Source organism: Periplaneta americana, chromosome 3 (genome assembly GCF_040183065.1).
Source record: "Periplaneta americana isolate PAMFEO1 chromosome 3, P.americana_PAMFEO1_priV1, whole genome shotgun sequence".
Classification (NCBI taxonomy): Eukaryota; Metazoa; Arthropoda; class Insecta; order Blattodea; family Blattidae; genus Periplaneta; species Periplaneta americana.
The window spans coordinates 150,968,626-150,992,009 of NC_091119.1; the positions used below are offsets into that span (position 1 = coordinate 150,968,626).

Genomic DNA, 23,384 nt, shown 5'->3' on the forward strand with positions numbered 1-23,384 from the left:
CTAATAAATGCAAGAGGCGTTCATTGTACTGTAAAATGTTGGTACATTGAACTTACATAAACTGTAATGAAATATTCGAGATTGGTTCTGCTGCCTGCAATTTTGACATGCTGCATGAACATTTATTCCACCACACATATTAATTAAATGTACGGTATTTCAAAGATGAATGATTGACAATAGCTTTAAACGGGAAAGATATTGACAAGTGAAAGATGAGCATACAAAAAAAAAAAAAAAAAGAGTCAAATTGAATAAAAATACTACAATGTTGCATATGTGTCGAGACTTACACCCTTGTCTCAAGTGTTAGCGCAACCTTCCATCCAGGTGGCCCGAGTTCGATCCCCGGCAAAATCGTGATGGAATTTGTGTTGGAAAAGCAGATATTCCAGAAGGTTTTCCTCGGAGTAGGCTCCGATTCCCTCTTGATAATTCCACCAACACATCCCACCTCCCTCTCATTTCATCTATCTGCAATAGTAAAAATAGACTGGAGTGAAGTCCTGGTGGTAATACGGGTTTCTAATGCTGATATAGGAAGGGCTTGGGACTCCGGACTCCGGACTCCCGAGGCTTATCAGGTTACTCGTCTCAAAATGGGACTTGGCTCTATTAAGGGGCTGAGGCAGGATGACCCATGTATCAGTGTCGGATTCACGAATGGCATCCAGACCAACTGTCGGACTTGAACAATCAATCATCGCATTGAGCGTACAATGAGCGTGCCTAAAGCGTACGGACTCGTCCCGGATCCAGCCCTCGTAAAGCCAAGACAAATACCCCTGTCGGCCCACAACCTAGAACAACGCAAAGACATGGACGAAAAAAAAACATTCACGCCCTAGGAATTCTAATTCACGATAGTACGTTCAAAGTACGTAAAATTAAAAGCTGCGCATTAGCAATTGCTAACGTTGCCAACTTTTTTTAAGAAAATACGGGAAACTAAGGAATCGACAAAATTTCAGATAGAAAATTGACACACTTTGGCAGCTAGGCTTAAATAAGAGTATTTTGAGCAGGGTGCGAATTAAGATTTCTGATGGGGGTGGGTGATAGAATCCTAGATAGAGAATACCATACGTAAAATTATTTTTATCCTCATTCGAACCACTCAGCACTTGGTCTCACTGAGTTGCTTGTCTTGCATCTTGATTATTTTAATAATTTATATCCATGAGCAGGCTTAAAATGAGATGTGTAGACCTAATGAGAAAGACAGAGAAGACCCAAGTGTACGGAGAAAATGTGGTCGCTTTTTTCAACACTGTATTTGCCAGAGTTTGATGAGCTCATATCGAAACCTTCCCTCAAACATCGCATATTGTAAAGTATTTACAGTAGATAGACAGAATTATATCTGTCCATACTAAATGCAAGGTTGTGAAGTTGAATCTTGAATAAAATATTATCGAAAATTGAATAGCCTCCGACCTTGAGTAGACAGTAGGCTACTCACTCAGCTGGCGCGGGGCGTTGAGAGCATCTCAACGTCTTAATCCCGTATGTCACGTAAGTCATGTAACAAAGTAGTGATTCACACAAGATGGAAATTCAACGCCGTTGTTTCTTAACGCAATATTCGAATTAAGTTTTCACAACTTTATAGTTAGTTTTTGGCAGCTATTTTTATATTGGTCTAGTATCTGTTGTGGTGATCTGTGGTTCGTCCCAGGAACCTCTGGAGTAACTTCGCACATATGGGAGCGGAGTCTATCTGTGACGGAGTGTATTGCGGGCAGCATCACTCGAGTTCGCTAAGGGGTAAGATACTCGTGGTAGAAGGTAGAGTAGAGTTCAGATAGAAATTATCCTCTCCTGCAAGCGATTGCTCGTCCCGTTCAAGCAATGCCTCCCCCAGAGCAGTCATTGGTCCTACAGTAACTCTGTAATTACAGTGTGGCCATTGGAGTTGGGCACGCCCACTCGCCCCCATTAAGATTCCAAACACAATGAAGGCACAGTCTAGTATATAGTCACAAAGCTCAATACGTAGTAAATATGCATCCATAGATAGTTGCTAACCACTAGGATCGCTAACATCGCCTCATTACAGACAATGCGAAATAGTACTGGCACAGTCTATTGTTCCTAGCACCCTCACAACTCAAGCTTCGTGACTGTATATACTAGATTGTGATGAAGGCTCTTATGGAGCTAATACGAAATTGTAACCTAATACTCATGTATTTACAATTATTGACACGCAACTTCTTTAAATAAGATCTAAGGTATATGAAAACAAACATATTACCTATCTTACCTGCTTCCTGTATGTATTCATAGTGTCACTGTAATTGGTTCTAGTCCTCCCACATACCACTTGTGCAGAGGTCTTGTCTCGTCTTTCTACTCAAGAGTTGTTTCTACTCCTACTTCTCTTTCTGTGTGTTATCTGTGTTCTACTCCACAGATTTCTGGGACGGACCATAACTACGCGCACAGTATGAGAGGAGGTTTAACAAGCAAACATTCTGATGAGGGCAGATAAAAAAGTTAATTTTTTTTATTTCACCATGTTAATGTCAAAAGAAGTGCTTACATAAATGTCGGCCACACGACCGCAATTACGAGGGCCGTAAAAAAAGTTCGCCAGGGGCCGTTAACAGAAAGAAAACACTATTTCATTGGAAAAATTTATGGAACAGACACAGCAATTGTTGAGCTATTTTCCAACATATTCCCCACCGAAATTGAGACATTTGTCACATCATGGAATGGACAGAGAGGTGCAGACGGCTGTCAAACGCTGGTTCCGATTCCAGGTGGCTGACTTCTACGACACAGGGATACAAAAATTGATCCCATGGTATGACAAATGTCTCAATTCCAGTGAGGGATATGCTGACAAGTAGCGGAACAATTGCTGTATGTTTCAATAAATCTTTCCATGCAATTGTGCTTTTTTTCTGTAAACGGCCACAGGGTAAATCACTTTTTGGACGCCCTTGTAATTGCGGTCGAGTGGCCAAAATTTGCATAAGCACTTCTTTTGACATTATTAACACGGTGGAAGGAAAAAAATGTAACTATTTTATATGCCCACATCAGATTGTTTGCTTGTAAGCAATGGTTGCTCTCTTAAAATAACGCAATACATCTCTGAGTAATAATAATTGTATGAAACTGATTTTGGATAAGGAAACGTTAGATCTTTTCCAAATATACATCTGTTATTTTTATTATGACCTTAATACGGCTTATTTATTTTCAATTAAGCCGAAATTCGTTGTCAGATTATAGTTTATAACATTTCATGTTATGACGGGATGTGATTCACCCGTTTCCCAGATATTCAAGGTTTATAATCTTTCATCTCCCGACTGAGGAACTTTACGCTCTTATTAATCTGAGTTTAAGTAGCCGTGTACTGCTCTGCAATTAATCATGGCGTTAGTCGTACTAGTCGCACCTGTTTCCGGTGATGCCAGCTTCTTCCTTTTGTCGCAAGAGGTTATTTATACGTAAGGGAACATGTCCAAAACTGCGGGTTAAAGTTCAGGCTGTCTTGTTTCTATCCGTATGTCTCAGTCATTTTTATTAGAAGACAACGCTGATATCATCTGTACGAACATTGTGTAGAGCTGCCGAATTTGAACCGATTTTAATTTTTATTTCATGCTAAAATGTATGTAGGCCTAATGTTTATCCCACATCTTGATGTTCATAAATATTTTTTATGCAAGTTTACAATTTTATAATATATTTGACTTACCATTATAAACAAATAATGGGAATAAACGGTTTCCTAAGACGGATTTCCTATATTTGTTTATATTCTTATTCGTTATGTAGCTTAGGCTTTGAAGTAGGACTAATGCTTGAACAAAAATAAATGTTTGGACTAAAAAATTAATATGCGGGGATTTTCTGCTCATTATGATTTATAAGACTGTTTCTTCCCATATCCCATCTAGTGCACTCTTAGTTATAAAAGAGCGGGACAGTAGAATTACATAATCTCGATGATTGCTTGAATACTATACCGTATCCATACGTCTTTGTATTATTCTTCTATATTTTCTTTTCATTAGAGATGTTTTTTTTTCTAATGTAATATTTCTATTGTATTTTCTCTTTTGTTATTAAGAATATGATTGAGGTTTTCTTTTGTAAACAAAATGGCGTTGTTAGCAAAAGTGGAGATTATACTAAGGGATATTGCTACTGGAGCTAAATGACAGCTGTGAGCAGTAAGGGATGAAGATCGATGCAAACAAGACGAAGACCATGGTTATCGGAAGAAAAATAAATAAGGTAAACGTGCGAATTCGAAATGAGGTAGTCGAGCAAGTGAACAGCATCGTATAGGCTACTTGGAATGGAATGGAATTTCGGGAGGGGGACACTACGACCCAGCACTGCGACCTTTCACGAACTATTGCATTAACCCTCAAGCTAGACACATTCCCAAACCCACACCGACTGACTACACTAAGGCTCGCTGCGTATCCAGGTTTCGAGCAGGCAACTCCATTCATTCCTAGGTGAGCCCCTCCGTGCGTCGTCAGCAGGCGTTCGGGGAATCCTATGGAATGATGACGAAATGATATAGATGCCTAATATGGGAAAACGGTAGAACCCCGAGAAAAACTCCAACTGCGACTTTGTCCGCCACTATGGATCTTCCAATTTTTTTTTTTTTTAAATTGTGGTTCATTTAACGACGCTCGCAACTGCAGAGGTTATATCAGCGTCGCCGGTGTGCCGGAATTTTGTCCCGCAGGACTTAAAGCACACTTAAATGCCATCGACCTGGGCCGGGATCGAACCCGCAACCTCGAGCACAAAAGGCCAGCGCTATACCGACTACGCTACCGAGGCCGACCGGATCTTCCAATGAAAAATCCCAGGCCTGACCGGGACTCGAACCCAGACCGCCTACGTGACAGACTGAAGGTCTGACCACTTCCACACCGCAGGAGTGCTACATATACTTGGGATTACTACAAGCAGTAACATGAACTGCTGCCACGAAGTCAGAAGGATAGCAATGGCAAAGGAGAAAAGGGAGAATTTCTGCTCCCCTCTGGGGGGGGGGGGAGAGAAAAAACTAAGGAAGAGAGACTGAAGTGTTTTGTGTGAAGTGTGGCACTGTATGGGACAAAAACATGGTGATTACGACAAAGTGAAGAAAAGCGAATAGAAGCACTTCAAATGTGGATATGGAGATGAATGGGACGTGTGAAATGGACCGACAGAATAAGAAATGAAGCTGTGCTAGAAAGAGTGAGTGAAGAAAGAATAATGCTGAAACTGATCAGGAAGAGAAAAATAAATTCGCTGAGTCACTGACTAAGAAGAAACTGCCTACTGAAGGATGCACTGAAAGGAATGGTGAACGGAATAAAACTTCGGGGAAGAAGATACCGGATGATAAAATAACATTAAGTTATATGGATCGTATGTGGAGATTAAAAGGAATAAAAGTTCGGGGAAGAAGATACTGGATAATAGATAACATTAATTATATGGATCGTATGCGGCGATTAAAAGGAGGGCAGAAAATAGGGAACAATTGAGAATGAATTTGCAGCAAAAGACCTGCCCTGGGGAAAAAAAACTATGAATGAATGAATGAATGAATGAATGAATGAATGAATGAATGAATGAATGACTGAATGAATGAATGAAACATTTTATTGTCTTTAAGTTCGTTTTTTTTTTTTTTTTTTTTTACTGTCTTGTGTCCATGACAAAACAATGGTCATTGATTAAATTAATATATTTTTGTTTATTCCTTTGCAAATAAATAATGAACTCTTACATTTTCAGATGACTCCCCTTTAGTATATGGACTTGTCCACTGACGTCATACTTCCTATGTTATCCAGTTATATGCAGATAACGCTAGTTGATTATCAGGTAACGCTCGTCGCTTATTTACAAATACATGACGCAACACTCGACAGATGGCAGCACATGTACGCATTGGTATGTGAACATATAGCGAAGACGTTGTGTTATGTAAAAATGTTAGATTTTCTCATCAATTGTACACTGGAGTCCATTATTGCCGTCTCGTTTCTTAGTCTTACAACGAAAACTGAACCTTCTACCCCCACCCCTACCGTGCACGTGCGGGTTGACTCGCCTGTATTTTGAATTCCGGTTTTCAGTTGTGTTCATGCTAGAGTAGTAGCTACACAATTAGAACTGGCTTGCGTTGTGTGTCAATATTTCAGAGGTGCAGCGGCATGTCACTGTTCATAGGAATGGCTATTATACAACTTACTAGCATAGCAGCGGGAGGGGGATGAAGTACTGGCTGTAAGGAAAAAACGTGGCGGCATTACTAGAATAGATTGTACTTCGTACAAAGACGTATTGACTTCCAGCTCACAAACTGCTTACCCAACTACTTCGCAACCTCTGGGTGTAAATGTAGCTACTTTGACTTTTTTTTTTTTTTTTGCGTTCTATAGAGTATGTAGAATTACACTCTGAGCACGAAAATTCTCAGTGTAGTGGCATGTTAAGCATCTAGGATAGGAAGCTAGAATATGCCTAATAGCTATTTACAAGCTTAAATGGTTATTTTATAAACATATTCTTTATGCCGAAAAGAAGTTAATTCTAATTAATGCTTAAGGAAAAGAAATACTAATTTACTATCAACATTTAAAACGTGTCATGGGGTAGCCTTGAAAATTTAAAACGAATGCGTGCATGGTGAAGTTTGGGCAAATAAATTGTCTTTTCTTATTTTCAATAATTAAACAATTTTGGTACTGTACAATGTAATTCCAGCAGTAAAATTATGAATTATGATAAAACTTTAAAACTTCAAACTGTTAAAATAGTTACAATAAAGATAATGTACATTAAACATGCTACACCGCCGTTTCTAAGTAGTTGTGCTTCGTCGTCAGCGGTCTTACTTATAGGCCTACGTGTACCAGGCAATTACACATAACCTGGTACAAACTGGAGATTGCGTGTAACAAGTTTCAGGGAGTCATTCGTATGGCAAGTTGCGTATGGTTACATGAAATACAAATTTTGTTCGTCTAGAAGGAAACAAGAATCTCCTTTGAGGGAGGAGGTAGTGGAAAAACGTAATATTATGTAATCTAATCAGAAGAGGTATTTTTAATTCCTACAAAAATCGCACTTTTTAACACAATTGCTAAAAAGAGCAAAACGTTAATCAAACTCACGTCATCGGCTTGCATTGATGCTTACAATTCTTTCCGTAATTTATCTGTAAAAGTAAATCCATGGCGCTACAGCCCTATGCAGAGCCAAGACCGACCCGCCGGCTGCTGGCCTCACGTCCACATGCCGAAGCAGAGGTGAACGATCATCCAACCAGAATGGAGGTATCGTGTGGTTAGCACGATGATCCCCCAACCATTATAGCTGGTTTGCGAAACCGGATTTTCACTACCTATCGTAGCTCCCCAAGTGCATCACGATGCTGGGTGGGACACTGAACGAAATTTCATGAGAAAATTTCTTCCCCCATGAGGACTCGAACCAGCGCGCATTCCGTAACGCGAGTCCTAGGCGAGATGTCTTAGACCGCGACGCCACGGGACTATTTATCTGTAACTGAATTAAATTTAGAATCTCACCATGTAAAATTAATAAACAATTGTTTTTTTTATTGATTGTCATAAAGATCATGAGTGACATCCTTTCTTGCGTATCATAATATTTTATAACTACTATCTTGATACGATTCGGAAATGAAAACATTAATTCCAGCAAAGTCACGTTTAATAATACTTTGTTACGTTTATAGTTCCTTCGCATCGTTAGCAGAATAATATAACAGACCACACTTTCGTTCAGTATTGACGCGTGGCTAACGGCGCGACGTCACATTCTTAGTCATGACATGGCCAACATTGAACAAGTATATAAATGCACGTTTAACATGAGTTTAATATAGTAATTCCTTTGTTTTTTAGAACTTTGAACATGAATTTATATTAGGTGTTTGTCAATATGGCCATGACTAGACCATGATAATCACGTGACTCCGATTCGTGCCTAAGCCTGACGGGACTGACCTGCAGTACCCCCTTCCACGAGCATGGCTAATTTGACAATGTTTTTAGTTTTGGCTGTATACTGTCAGTCCACAATATAAAGAAGACTGTGGTCAATCCAACGAGTTAGAAAGGTAGTCTTCTCTTTCTAACTCCTGGGTCAATCTATGGAGTGAAGTTGGCAGCACGTACATTTTGAGGTGATGCCAACTTAATAGACAACGATAAGATAATTTGTTTATAGTTCGCAACGATGCCACTGCAGGCACTACAGGTGCTGCAAATTGCATAAACATTACACATTTTTCGTCATATTGTGTTCGTGTGAGGTTAGAATAACGAGACAGTAATTGGAGGTGTGAAGTTGTGTTCCCTGATTTCCTTCCGTATCTAAGAAAATGTTCAATATTTGGGTTATATCAAGAGACTTTTCTTGAAATATTAAATCTTGCATCGAGAAATGCTGAACATGTATAGTACGAATATAAGCAGGTCGAATAAGAAATTAGATATATATTATTTACAGCAAAATGCCAATTTCAAAAACAGCGATCATCTTTCTTGTTTTTGTGCTTATGCTGTCTGTTTTTGTCGCCAATATATCAAATTTAATTTCTGTGGGAGACAACATGGAAGTGACGTATCATTCAAGACGTACAGAAGAAACAGAAATGAACACGGAACAAAGAGAAGGAAAGAATTTCACATTGGGAAATTCACCTGAACATATTATGTGGTTCATGCAGGTTTGTTTAATCATTGCTATGTAATAAGAAATCGATCATATTTGTGTGAAGGACGTTTGAATACATCATTTCACTGCCGGTGTAAAAGTTCATATTTCTGTCGTCACGCAAAGGGTATATGCTACTGCCGACACGCGAAGTTAATTTTATCTTCGTGATACATAGCCGGTGCGATAGCCTATCATGTTCGGGCGACCCGTTCGTTTCCAGATTCTTCCCGAGGTGTAGGTGTTAGGTGTACACCCCTTCTTTTCATTTCACGCACTGGTGGTCGTGATGTCAAACCAGTTTAGTGGTGGTAAAAGAACGGTGAGATGAAAGAGGAGTTGATGTCAGTCATGGTTTAAAATCCGCGGTTTTACTCCTTCAATGATCAATTATGCTTCTATAGATCCAACGTTAAAGCGCCTAATTATCTATTTTATTAAATAGGCCTACTGCGTTGTTTCGCAAATAAGCATACTTCTGTTGTAATTTATGGTTTATAAAACTTACATTTTGGAAATGCCCATTCACTTCTCATTTTATAGCAATAATATGCGGTATAATATAGCCTACATGTTTAACGACGTGCTCAACTACAGCTTATTCAGTGTTAAAGAAATAATTGGATAATTATAAATTGAAGAATTGTGAGTTTGAAAGGACAGGATCATGATCTACATCATATGATATAGATCTACTATCTTAACATTTCTCTGGAGAAACTAGGCGAACTTCAGTCAAGGTAGTGAGCCTGAGATCGAACTCCGCTGTACCGTAGGTTGCTTATACAATAAAGTTCAATGTACAAAAAGGCATAAATATAAGCATCTTCAAGGTCATTTTTAGATGTCAGAAGTCAGTCAGAATCGGCAAGATGGTCATATGGTATTAATGAAGTAATGAGTTAATAAAGTGAGAGCGGCGGGGGAAACCGCAGTTCCCGAGAAAAGCCCGCCTCGTAGCAATTCCATTCATTGTTTCACACAGAATCGACCGAGAATTAAGTAGATTCCTTCAGTAAAATTACATTGGCGTTAATCCTTTTAAGTTGTGTATATTAGGAAACAGTGACATAAAGGAAAATTCTCTTCTCATTAGTTTTCTGGGACCTCTTAACCAGTGCTGTATTTCTAAAAAGAAAAAAAAAAAAATCCCTGGCTGTGTGATTTCGGTAGTGTGGGTAGTAGTTGTCTTCGTCGTCGTCGTCGCCACCGCCTTAATATTTTTTTACTTGTTATTTAACGACACTGTACCAATTACTAGGTCATTTAGCGTCGATGGGATTGGTGATAGCGAGATGGTATTTGGCGAAATGAGGCCGAGGATTCGCCATAAATTACCTGACATTCGTCTTACGGTTGGAGGAAACCTCGGAAAAACCCAACCAGGTGATCAACCCAAGCGGGGATCGAACCCGCGCCCGAGCGCAATTCCGGATCGGCAGGCAAGCGCCTTAGCCGACTGAGCTATGCCGGTGGTTATCATCATCATCATCATCATCATCATCATCATCATCATCATCATCATCATCATCATCATCATCATCATCGCAGGAATACTTACTGAATGTCAGACGAAAATACATAGGTTCGAATCTAGATATAGAGGTTGTTCGGTCTGCGGAGTAGACCTCACTATGAAATTGTTTGAATTTGAAAAAATATGACTTTATAAAATGCAAAATTTGACGCAATATGAAAATCACAAAAGTGTCCTGGCGCCGCCAGGTCTCGACTTCCTTATACAGTGGATTCCGCTTAATAGGACCACGTTGGGACCATGCGTTTTGGTCCAATAATGCGGCTGGTCCTCTTAACCGGAGTTAGATATTGTATTTGTCCCTCTAAGCTTGGTCCTATTACGCAGCTTGGACCCAACGTGGTCCTATTAAGCGGAATTCACTGTATAGGCCTATCATGCATCAGTTTAGAATGTAAGGAATGATAAAGTAGTACAAGTGTGTGCGTGTGTGTAAAATAGTACCCTGGCACCTCCAGGTTTCGCCAGGCCTGAAATACACCCCTGTCCTTAACTCATTAACAAGTGGAAATGTTTATGTCGCTTCTTCCTTGTATAGGTCTATTGTGCATCAGTTCAGAATGTAAGGAGTGATAAAATAGTACAAATGTGTGTACACATACAGAATGATCCGTTTGTGAAGGCATAAAATAAAATGCAATGTAACTGTTGCTATTTATTTTTCAGTAATCATACATTCTAGAAGGATGGGAATTTTGACATTAGATCTCAACTTGCTCACTACCTACTGCGTACACAACACAATTCATATCGTGAGGCTAATTCCTTCGAGGTTTGATCTATCATCTCAGGGGTATTTTTTTTTCAAAAGCTGAAACAATTTTTATTTTGAGATCATCAATATCTGTGGGTCACTGCTCATATTTAATTCGTTACAAAATCCCAAACAAAGAAATCGGGTGGCGTCAGGTCTGGAGAATTTGAAGGCCACGTAAATCACGTAATTGGCCTACTACGAACACACCAGCTGATGTCATTATGTTAAATTCATGAGAAAATCAGCGATACCATAATATTATCGACTTATCAGAGCTCTCCTAACGCCTTACTTACGGTGAAAACGACGTTAAACACCTTCAGATTTTACACGCCACAACACATATTTCGCTCGTTGTCTTGAAGTAAACGGCATTTTATTTATTCAGTCATTGCTGAGCGATAATCTAATTAATTTTGTTCGTAAAATAACACAAAAGCCTGTGTTTTTTAACATCGCGTTGGAACTAAAATAACTTTTGTATCATTTTTATGTAATTTTTATAGCGATTGTGTCTTTTCAAACGGATCATGGTAATTTATAGGCACAATATAATCAAAATAAGTGTCAGAACTTTAGCACCCCCCACTCCCCTCTTCGCGGGTACCAACGTAATGCCACTGACCAGAGGCACAGCGAGTTTTACGTTTTATTGGGCGTCGATCGAAATCATTTATATGGCAGTACGGTTTGCGAGACTATTTAATGACAGATGCTGACGAAATAACCAAAACTATTCAAGATACACTGCGTTAACAATTTTTTATCATGTCCGTGAAATACCGTCGAAAAAAATAAGAGAGATGTCCTGAATGTTATGTAAATGAATCATCATCATCATCATCATCATCATCATCATCATCATCTTCTTCTTCTTCTACTACTACTACTACTACTACTACTACTACTACTACTACTACTACTACTACTACTTCTTCTTCTTCTTCTTCTTCTTCTTCTTCTTCTTCTTCTTCTTTTTCATGTATTAGGTCCAATTAAACCATTGTTAATTAAACCTGTTGAGGTTCAAGTTGATATGTATTAGGTTCAATTAAACCATTGTTAATTAAACCTGTTGAGGTTCAAGTTGATATGTAGGCCTACATTAATGTGTAACTAATTTTAGTATGAATGAAATGAAGTAGGATATTTAAAGTTAAGATACTACTGAATGTTCTAATTCCTTTCCCGGTAGAGTTAATTTGTGAAAATATCCTCTCTTTACAGATCTCTGACATTCATATTAGTATATTCCACGATGAGACTCGTGTGTCGGAGCTAAAGGAATTCTGTGACCTGACGCTGAATGCTATTAAACCCACAGTAGTGCTGGCCTCTGGTATGTTATTTTGCCACTACTTCTGAAATTACAATAGTATTAGGTCTAATAAAAATAATATTGCGAAATGGAGTGTACATAAGGAAATATGGGACGCTGTGTTGAAGTACGAAGTAACAAATATAAATTTTATTATTTATGTGTCGGTATTTATATTATTTTAGTTTAAAGTTTTCTAACTAATATTTTTATAGACTTACGTTTGTGTGTGTCTTATTTTATGGACTAGCTACCCTATAATACACACACAATCTTTTTTCATTTCAGAAATGTCCCATGCAAATTAAACAAAAATACAAAAGCATTACTATGCACATTTTAGGGCCTATATCCAAACATTGAAGGATATCAGTGGCACCAACTTAAATGGGCTCATGGGGCTCGAGTCACCCAATAATATTTATCTTATTATTATTATTATTATTATTATTATTATTATTATTATTATTATTATTATTATCGAGGAGGCTAGGGCCCGACTTTGGACTGTTACGTCATTGTATTACTACTGGTGCTACTACTACTACTATTATTATTATTATTATTATTATTATTATTGAGGAGGCTAGGGCCCGACATTGGACTGTTACGTATTGTATTACTACTGGTGCTACTATTATTATTATTATTATTATTATTATTATTATTATTATTATTATTGAGGAGGCTAGGCCTAGGGCCCGACATTGGACTGTTACGCCATTATATTACTAGTACTACTACTATTACTATTTTTATTATTATTATTATTATTATTATTATTATTATTATTATCATTATCATTATTATTATCTGTTATTGTGATATATGACGGATTGCGTAGGTATTGAAATCAATGAAATAACAATTTTTTTAATAAATAAGAATTCATTGTTACTGCGCACTTTATTCGTCTCTCCTATCACTAGTCAGCACTAGTCACACTTGAGAATAGTGCTTAAAAGTTTGATTGAGAAGATGTTTGTGATGAATTATTTATAGGGAGAAGTGCAGTCAGAAGAAACACATTTGCAACACGTCATGCTACATTTAATGACGAGTCCACGTTCTATTATGTATATTTCTATTTTAAGAAGAAGTCAATTCCTCAAGTAAAAAATTTACATAATTATAACGTTCTATTTAATTATAGCTAATTATCCAGAACAGCTGCGTACAAGATAATGCGGATATTTGTTGTATACCTGTAGTTACTAGTATGGAGGAGGAGTTTTTATTTGTTGGTCGAAAATACAAAAGAATGTTACCTACAAGTAAATATCCCTTGTACCTTATTGTATTAATCACATACATCTCAAAATCGTGCTTAGACCTCAATTTTGTTATTTTTAATATTCTATATTATATAATATATTATCCGTAGTCACATCATATTATGAAAATTAATATCTTGGTACACGGAAGGGAGTATTATGAGATTTTTTTTGTGTTTGAGCCCGGTAAGTAAATATAACGTCATTGTTTGAGCTCATCCAATATTTTTCAAAAGTTGGCGCCAATGAAAGATAGCGTACTATGTATAAATAGTATTCCTCTGCGTTGAAGATAGTCAGTTATCTCAAAACATTGAAACTGGGATTGAACATGGTTGCTCTACCAACTGTCGTATAATTATTTTATGCTTTATTTATAATCTCAATCATGCGTTAGTAAAATTTACAGTATTACCAATTTTAAAGTGTTAATGTTAACAAAATCGACTTTTGGTATGAATGAATGAACCTTAATAATAGCACAATAGCAATCGCACACACGCCCATTTTTAGTTCGACTTACTATCCCGCACACAAATTCTAGTAATATCACTGAAATATGAATACAGTATGTGCGTAAATAAGAATTTAACGCTATAGAAGGTTTACACTGTAGTAGTATATCTTTGTAAACAGTCCAACCCGGATTAAACAAACTACTATGGTCCGTCCCAGGAATCTGTGGAGCAACTTCGCGCATATATGGGAGCGGAGTCTATCTGTGCTGGAGTGTATTGCGGGCAGCATCAGCTCGAGTCCGCTAAGGGTAAGATATTCGTGGTAGAAGGTAGAGTTCAGATAGAAATTATCCCCTTCTGCAAGCGATTGCTCGTTTCGTTCAAGTAGTGTCTCCTCCAGAGCAGTTATTGGTCCTAGCCCTCCCACAAACCACTTGCGCAGAAGTCTTGTTTCGTCTTTCTACTACACAGATTCCTGGGACAGACCATAGATGCTGTAGTCGTCGCATTCGTTGGATGATTGGGTTCGTCTAATTCTCGTCTTCTTATCTGGCCAGTTTTATAACTGGTACTGGTACTGAAGATGTGCTTTTTCTGACCAGCATATAAGTGTGTTTATGCTATGGAACCCAATCATTGTCCATCTGTCGTCTCTTTTATCAATTAGGAAAAGTTGCATATCCTTCAGTTTATATCCGTTCAGAAGATAATTCAACAAATGGTGCCTCGGGGCTTTTATCTTCTAGGTTAAGTATGACGAGTGTTCCGTGGCGAGTATATTGAATCCCGAGGTATACAAGACACGGACCACCCTACAGACGTAAAGTGTGAATGTAAGAAATGCCTCGATACATTAACCATGTTTCGAACTTACGTACCTATAGTTACTACGATCCTCGTCTTCTTAGCTGTGTCAATGTCAATTCAGGGTCATTTTTTCGAATTCAGTACGGTATTCCAAACATAGTCCAGTCCTTTTGTAAACAAGAATTCCTTAAGAAAAGCAAAGCAAACCTTGGAACATTCTGCTAGACAGTAATAACATCCAAGATTTACCATGCAAAAAAGACTGTTGCTATATTTCGCTTAACAACCGGACATGATTGTCTCGCCTGTCATCTACATCGAATTAATATCTACCAGCATCCACAGTGCACCCTCTGTAGAAATCAGAACTCCATGATGGATAAAGAACATTTGCTACAATGCCTAGTAAAAAAGAAAATAGATGCTGATTTACCATTGCAGCTCACCAAATACTATTGGGACGCCCGCAGGAGAACGGAAGAAATCCAAGATCCTTAGCATTGGTCAACAACATTTTTCCGAATGTACTTTTTCCCGAAATGCATAAATCCGAAACCAAATTTCCGAATATAGATTTCCGAATTCTGCTTTCCGAATGTAATTATTTCGAAACCAAATTTTTTAATAGTTGGTTGTTTAGTTATTGGGATTTTTCTCACCCGAGGAGAATAATAATTTTTTTTTAATAAAGTCTGTTTTCAAGAATAAACATTTGTGACTGTTACAAATGGAAATTTTGTTATGAAACGCATGTGTAACAATATCCGGCAAGTGTATCGGGTTGCTTCTTCTATCTAGGACAGGCAGTGTACCGGAGAATACAGGCAGAGGGTCTACAGACCCAATACAATAAATAGCCCCGACGATTGCACGATTAGAAATGAGACTCATATTATGTTGCTTTTGCTGGCTTTTGTGCTTCCTGCTGATGTTGAGGACTGTTTTCTAGAATTGTGGGATGCTGCGGGCGATGACATGTAGCCAGTTCTGGACTATTTCCAGGTGACATATATTTCCGGACGACCAGTTCGAGGGAGGAGCTCGTTGTCCATTGGAATCAACTTGACGCAACAATACGTAACGAGCACCGGACGAACAATATAAGTGAAGCTTTCCACAATCGTTTTCAAGTGGTTGTTGGTAAACACCATCCCAATTTCTAAACAGTTTTGTCAGAATTCCAGAAAGAGAAAAGAGACACCGATACCATTATCCGAGAATTTCTTATGGATCGTGCTGTACGAGGGTAGCCAAAACAGTAGAGGAATCTGCAGGCGAGGATTACGGGAATTGTAGCACAGTACCAAACGTACAAAGACCAGGAAAGGCGCATGCTCGGACACTTGGACATCATGCAAATCTGGCTTTCAGGTAGTAGCTCCCTGTAAAGCAGGTTTGAATAATTTCAAGGAAAAATTGTTCCGGAGCCGGGTATCGATCCCGGGACCCTTCGCTTAGCGCACGAATGCTCTACCGACTGAGTTATCCCAGGAACTATACACGACACCGTCACAATTTCTCCTTTTATATCCACACAACTCAAATGGGCTGACAAGATGCCAGAATCCAACTTTGAGTGCACACAAATTCTGTGTGACTTAAATTGTGGCTTCCAGTTAATGCACCTTCAGTAACGAATATATTATGCAAATCTGGCTTTCAGGTAGTAGCTCCCTATAAAGCAGGTTTGAATAATTTCAAGGGATCGATACCCGGCCCCGGAACAATTTTTCCTTGAAATTATTCAAACTTGGACATAAGTTTACCCTCTAATGACATTTATGCAATTACATGTCTGAAATATAGACTATTTATTGTAATCTGTAAAAATTATCATAATATTTTCTGAAATAAATCTTGTATTCTGTAAAAATTGTCATATTTTCGAAATCGTATTCGGAACTGAAAATAATAGCATTCGAAAAAAATTGACTTCAGAAAGTCGTATTCGGAAAAATGGAATTCGGAATTAAATCGCGTTCGAAACTTTGGCATTCGGAAAAATGTTTTCGGAAAAATAGATCCCTTCCGTCAATGTCATATTCTTCACAATAAGGTACGGTATTACAATGTACAACTACGAGCGACCTGGTTCACAAGAGAAGGACTAGTTGAGATAATACAATTAGTTTTGTTCCGTCGTTGTATGTCTGATCATGCGCACTGCCTCTTCTCTGGGACGTTTTTTTAAGACTGTGTACATAAGTAGATTGTCAAAAGAACAACTTGTGCATTTATCAATTAGACAATTTTTATACTGCGAGAAGCTTCTTTCGACATGGCAAGAGGCGAAAAGTCCCGCATTGTCATTTACGATTTTGTTCTCTTTAATCACCAAATCGCACAACATAGCAACTATTTTTTTAATGTATAACATTGTGGAATTTGTCTTGCACCTTATCAGTATATGGTCTTTGCGGTGCTTTCATAATGTTTCCGATACTTTCTCAATTATTTTAATACTCTCGGACATATGTAGACCAGGCGTTTCCAGTTGCTTTATAACTGTGGCAAGTTTCCATAACTGGTTTTTATGCATTTATGACATATTTTCTGAAATCAGGGATTTTTCCATTATAATAGCAGCTGAATCTTTACCATTTAATGCATGAACGACTCGTGTGACTTCATTGTAATGTGCTGATAATATAAAAGGCATGTCACTCTGACTGTCTAGCGTTCGATGCTCAGCAGTCTACTCTGCTGGAGAGAGGGGAGGGCTTACGTCATACTAACATCTTCAGAGCACCGGTAACTTGCATCATCGTATTAGAGCCCCGAGTCACACGGTCTGCTTGTGATTAAGTTATAGTTCTACTTAAGGGCCCTTTTAAACTAAAAGTTGACAACGATTCTGGATCAATGGTGGAATGAGAATGGCGGAAGAAACTCAAATATATTCATAAAAAATTGCTTTATAACCACATTATCTACTACAAAAATCTCACAGGTTCTTGCACTGTTCATGAAGTCATTTGAGCCGCTAATTACTGATGAGCTAAGGAATTATCCATTATTAGTTTTCACGTTTTATAGAACATGCTTTTGATGTTATGTTTTATTTAACGACGCTCGCAACTGCAGAGGTTATATCAGCGTCGCCGGATGTGCCGGAATTTTGTCCCGTAGGAGTTCTTTTACATGCCAGTAAATCTACTGACATGAGCCTGTCGCATTTAAGCACACTTAAATGCCATCGATCTGGCCCGGGATCGAACCCGCAACCTTGGGCATAGAAGGCCAGCGCTATACCAACTCGCCAACCAGGTTGACAACATGCTTTTGAGACACAGCTTCGAAGAAAAAAGGGTTTCTTTCTGTTATATGTTGACACATCATTCTGGCAGGACTTCATTAAAAACAAACAAAAGAGAGCCTGGGAAACTACGTCTAACATGTCGCTTCGCCATTGTAATTTTTGGTATAGTTTTTACATTTCAGATTGGAATCTTTCAGCTCACTTTGGAAAGTGGTTTTTACAAAATCGAGGAAAAGTTTGGAAAACGAGCAGAGCGAGATTTTGTAACACACTTCAAAAATGTGTATTGTACAACATTTTTTGCACGATCATATTTTTAAAATTGCAGATACAATATATTTTGCACGGAAAATTTAGAGCAATATTATTCCAAAGCATTCGGAAAACTATATTATAATGGTCTATTTAAGTACAGTTGTATGTTATGAAGAATGGTTTCCCTAGCAACAAGTTTCTGTGTGGAAATTCTAACTTTCAAGGCCTAGCAACAATAGCTGTAAATACAACAAAAAACGCGATCGTGCAAAAACTCATTTAACGTGTTACGTCCTTCCCATCATTAAAATATCGAATACAGTTACGTCAATACGTTCCATGTTGCTGCTTTGTGCCTTAAATCGATGTTGATTATGATGATGATGATGATGATAATAATAATAATAATAATAATAATAATAATAAATCATCCAAAACATTGTTATAAATATATTGTATCGTGTATTATATTTCTGCAGTGCTTGGGAAAAGTGGCATAAGTCAGTTTCCACAAACATTTTTTTTAATAATTTATTGACAACTTACGGAACATCTGCTCGCTTGGAAAAAGAGGCATAAGTATTTCTCCCATTACACTAATTCATACAGAAGAAAATCAAATCGACATAAACCAGTGTGAAGAGTTTTTTTCCTTCTCCTGTAAAATTAACATTTTTGACTTGTGCCACTTTTCCCGAGCACTACAGATTTATCATTATTGTAATTATTATTGTTTCATAGACTTGGCCATTTCGAACAATTTCCAGATTCGAGAACTATCAACTCAGTGATTTATAAGTTTACTTTCTTTTATGTTTTCACGACCAGAAATAAAGAATTCATATTATATTTAGGAGCAAATATAATGTTTAATGTAGTGCGCATAGCCTACGCAGCTGGAGATAGAAATAATATTGCAACTGAAGAGTTACATTTAGGTTTAAAATTGTAGTTCTAATAAAATTAAGAATGAAATTATACGTTTATGAGTCAGTTGCTTTCATTTTGCTTGTGTCATATTAAGTTTAGGTAATTAGCACTCTTAAGTTTGAATTAAAACGCGTATTAAATTAAATATAAAGTTATTTATGAATTTTACGTATCATAATATAAGCGGAAATGCTAAATTGTTATTGTTGTGAATTTCATATTATCCACCTTCCTCATTAACAAGTAAACAGTTCGTTAACTTTCATATGAATCTTAATAAGCTTATATGTGATCGAAAGTAATTTCTCTGACGAAATCTCGTTCTTACGCCTTCTGAAAATTACACCAGTAGGCTACTCTATTTGTGTGAAAATTTGATTATAAGTAACATGTAAGTTAATTTCTATTACAAGCAATTCTACCTTACAGTTATTTGATGTGAATGTTTTTATGGAAGTTTTATATAATTTTACAACAAATAATGATAACACTTGTGTAAAAAATATGGTTTTTGTATGAGTAACCTTGATTTTATTTTGTAGGTGATTTAACAGATGCAAAGTCTGAAGATAATATGGGATCTCGACAGTATGTCCAGGAATGGGAATTGTATAAGAATGTGCTACAAGCATGCAGAGTGACAGAAAAGACAGTATGGCTTGACATCCGAGGGAACCACGGTAAGGAGATCACGCACGCACGCTCTTTCTCTCTCGCTCTCTCTCTCTCTGGTAATAATTTTATAGCAGCTGTTATTTTATTGTTAACTGAAGTTTTTCATGTGCAAAACGTATCCTATCGCAGTCACAATTTTGGATGAACATCTATTTTATTATTACTCGTGATCAGAGAGCTATGAGTGTGAATTCCGTTTGGGCCAATTAGCTGGTTGTGTTTTTCTCCGAGGGTTTTCCCAACCAAAGCATATGTAAGATAATCCAAAAGACGAATCCTGAGACTCATCTTGCCAAACACATTTTACTATCACCAATTCTACTGACGCATTAAACTGCGTTACTGATACAGCGTTATTAAATAATCGTTCAAAAAACATTGTTGTGTAACATGATTCCGTTTTTTTACTTATTTTCGAGTTTTATATACCTAAATGTTAAAATATTTTTAATGTCATATATTACTTACTTACTTACTTACAAATGGCTTTTAAGGAACCCAGAGGTTCATTGCCGCCCTCACATAAGCCCGCCATTGGTCCCTATCCTGTGCAAGATTAATCCAGTCTCTATCATCATATCCCACCTCCCTCAAATCCATTTTAATATTATCCTCCCATCTACGTCTCGGCCTCCCTAAAGGTCTTTTTCCCTCCGGTCTCCCAACTAACACTAATGTCATATATAGTGAGCCTAAATGTCCTGAAGACCCTCTTTCAGTTTGAAATGCTTCTGAACTTTCTTAAGGGCTTGAATTGAATTGAATTCCGGGAGGGGCCACTACACTCAGCACTGCCACCTTTCAAGATCTATTGTACCAATCCAGCATATTCCCAAACTCACACTAACTACACTGAGGTTTGCTGCATACTTAGGTTTAGAGCAGGCCAGCCCCCTTCGTGTGTCACCAGCAAGCATTTGGGGAATGCTATGGAATGGAAATATTGAGGGAATTATGTAAATACGTAATGTGAGGAAATGGGAGAATCCCGAGAAAAACCCCAACTGCGACCATGTCCGCCACAAGTGTCACTATGCAATTTTCAATGAAAAATCCCAGGCCTGACAGGGACTCGAACTCGAGCTGCCTACGTCACAGGCTGAAAGTCTGACCACTCAGTCACAGCAGGAGATTGCTTAAGAGTTGTATTTTAAGATTTTCAAAAGTGTTTGACTTAAACAGCATGTAATGTGAAATGGGATAAGTTTTGACACTGGGGTTAGTGTGACACCAGATGTAAAATGTAGCTTTAGATTATAGTTTCAGATTTGTTACTGAGAGAACGAGACATGACATTTTTATCTTCTATATTTTGGTACTACTTAGGTGAAATATGGTACACTGAATGTGGAAAGTTAAATGTTGTGCAGTAAGCATGTTTCTAGGCGTGGATTACACTTGCTCCGAGTTTTTATCTTGTTGGGGGAAATATGACGAAACATTTGGGGCATGAGTACTACTTAACAGTACTGGTAATTTGAATATCCAAATATCATCATCATCATCATCATCATCATCATCATCATCATCATCATCATCATCATCATCATCATCATGTTTTAATTAATGAATAGTTCTTATATTTTCGGTGTTTTTATGTTCGTATTGTTTCACATTTTGTTCTTTATTTTACAAGTAACTTCATCTTCCTTACGTTATACCAAAATATAGCTTAAAGGTTAAAGAACATAAATGTGCCATTTTTAACTTAGATCTTTATTTTAACTAATATCCAATTATTATTAACTACTTTTTTTTTTGTAAAAATAAACACTTAAATTCAGTGTATTTTTAAACTTCTACGGTTTTCTTTGGGTTAAAATACAACATTGTATTTAAAATGGCTGTAGGCTATATAACTTGATTTTGGAAAAAAAAAAATCATAATTGGTCATCCTGCACTTGCTACAGAAATAAATTAACACTATAAATGTGGTTACTTATGCCATGACATGAAAATGTGTACTGCATTTAAGCAACACTGTGATAGTTTTACATCGTTTGTAGAACATCCCAAAATAATCTGTCAAAATTTAACTTTCTATCTTCAATTGCTTTGGTGCATTACCCCACTAAACTTGAACTACGCAATTTTTGCGTTATATTTTGCCCATTTGACCTTGACAAATAATATATTTGTTACAGATAACTTCAATGTTCCGAGCTTGACATCAAAAGAAAACTATTACCGTAATTATTCTATTCAAGGACAGATGCACCCAAAGTCATACATGTATCAGGTGAGAAGAGCTGGGGAGCTGTACTCCTTCATAGCCATGGATGCCTGTCTCGAACCTGGACCAAGGCGTCCATTTAACTTTGTGGGTGTCCTGTCACGCGCAGAAATGGAACACATCAGGAAGTTGTCAGATGATGCCAAGAGAAAAGGCAGCAACTACAACATCTGGTTCGGGCATTATCCCACCTCATGTATCCTTGCTTTTGGACCAGGTGGTGTGAGAACACTGATTGGGAAGTATCCTGAATCTGTTGTGTACGTGTGCGGGCACTACCACACATTGGGAGGCACAGTCCCCAATATGTACACACTCCAGCAAGCAGGCTTTCTGGAGTTAGAACTGGGGGACTGGAAGGACAACCGGCTGTAAGTACTAAGAGTTGCTTTCTTTTATTATAAATTTGGTAGCAAACATTGTCATTTTTATGAATGACACACTTAATAGATAGCTAATTAGTTTCAGGCAAGTCCAATACTAGAAGAATAATAATATCATCTTTATTTTCGAGTACTACATTATATTCCGTTAATAACAGTGCAGCAAAATTCTAATATAACAAAATTTCCTGGAAGTCATCCTTGGCATTTGAGTGATCACCATGTTCGCCATTAGATAGAGATTTGTATGCTCAGACCTAGCTAATAGTATGCATGGGAAAGAAGAGAATGGAGATGTGGGTGTTCGTCGCCAACATCACTCAAGACGTCCTGGGACTCGACGCCATATGGTTCTTTGATGCGATGGTGGACGTCTGGCGCCGTATACTCCATTTTAGTCAGGATAAAGTGCTCCTGATGGACGCCGAAGACCAACCCATGGCCAGCAGACTCACCTTGGAGAACTAAGTAGAAGAGCGAGATGGCGCCCACGCAGTCCGAGCAAACACCGCCCCCAGCCAAGCTCAGGATGGGATGACGCCATCATAAGGAGGGAACAGTTGGAGGACCCAAACATTGGACCATCTAGCAGCTTACCAAGGGACTGTCCGGGATGTACAGTCCTAAGGAGGGAGCTAGTGGAGCCATGTTGGAAGATTCTGATCGCGTCAGGGAGTTGCGCACGCATCTAGCGAGAAGGAAGGCGCGGGGAAATGGAAACTCGAGCTTCGGTAGGTGCTGTAGCACGGTACGAAGCGAAGGGA

General features: G+C 37.9%; 1 protein-coding gene across 1 annotated transcript in view; it reads left to right on the forward strand.

The window, feature by feature from the left end:
• Window positions 1-8,230: 8,230 nt before the first annotated feature.
• LOC138696641 (transmembrane protein 62-like) overlaps window positions 8,231-23,384 on the forward strand; it is a 33,056-nt gene continuing 17,902 nt past the window's right edge. The window contains exons 1-4 of the mRNA XM_069821849.1: window positions 8,231-8,746; window positions 12,255-12,366; window positions 19,871-20,008; window positions 22,149-22,608. Coding sequence (XP_069677950.1) covers window positions 8,531-8,746; window positions 12,255-12,366; window positions 19,871-20,008; window positions 22,149-22,608 — 926 coding nt within the window. The 5' untranslated portion in view covers window positions 8,231-8,530. The remainder of the gene's footprint in view (window positions 8,747-12,254; window positions 12,367-19,870; window positions 20,009-22,148; window positions 22,609-23,384) is intronic.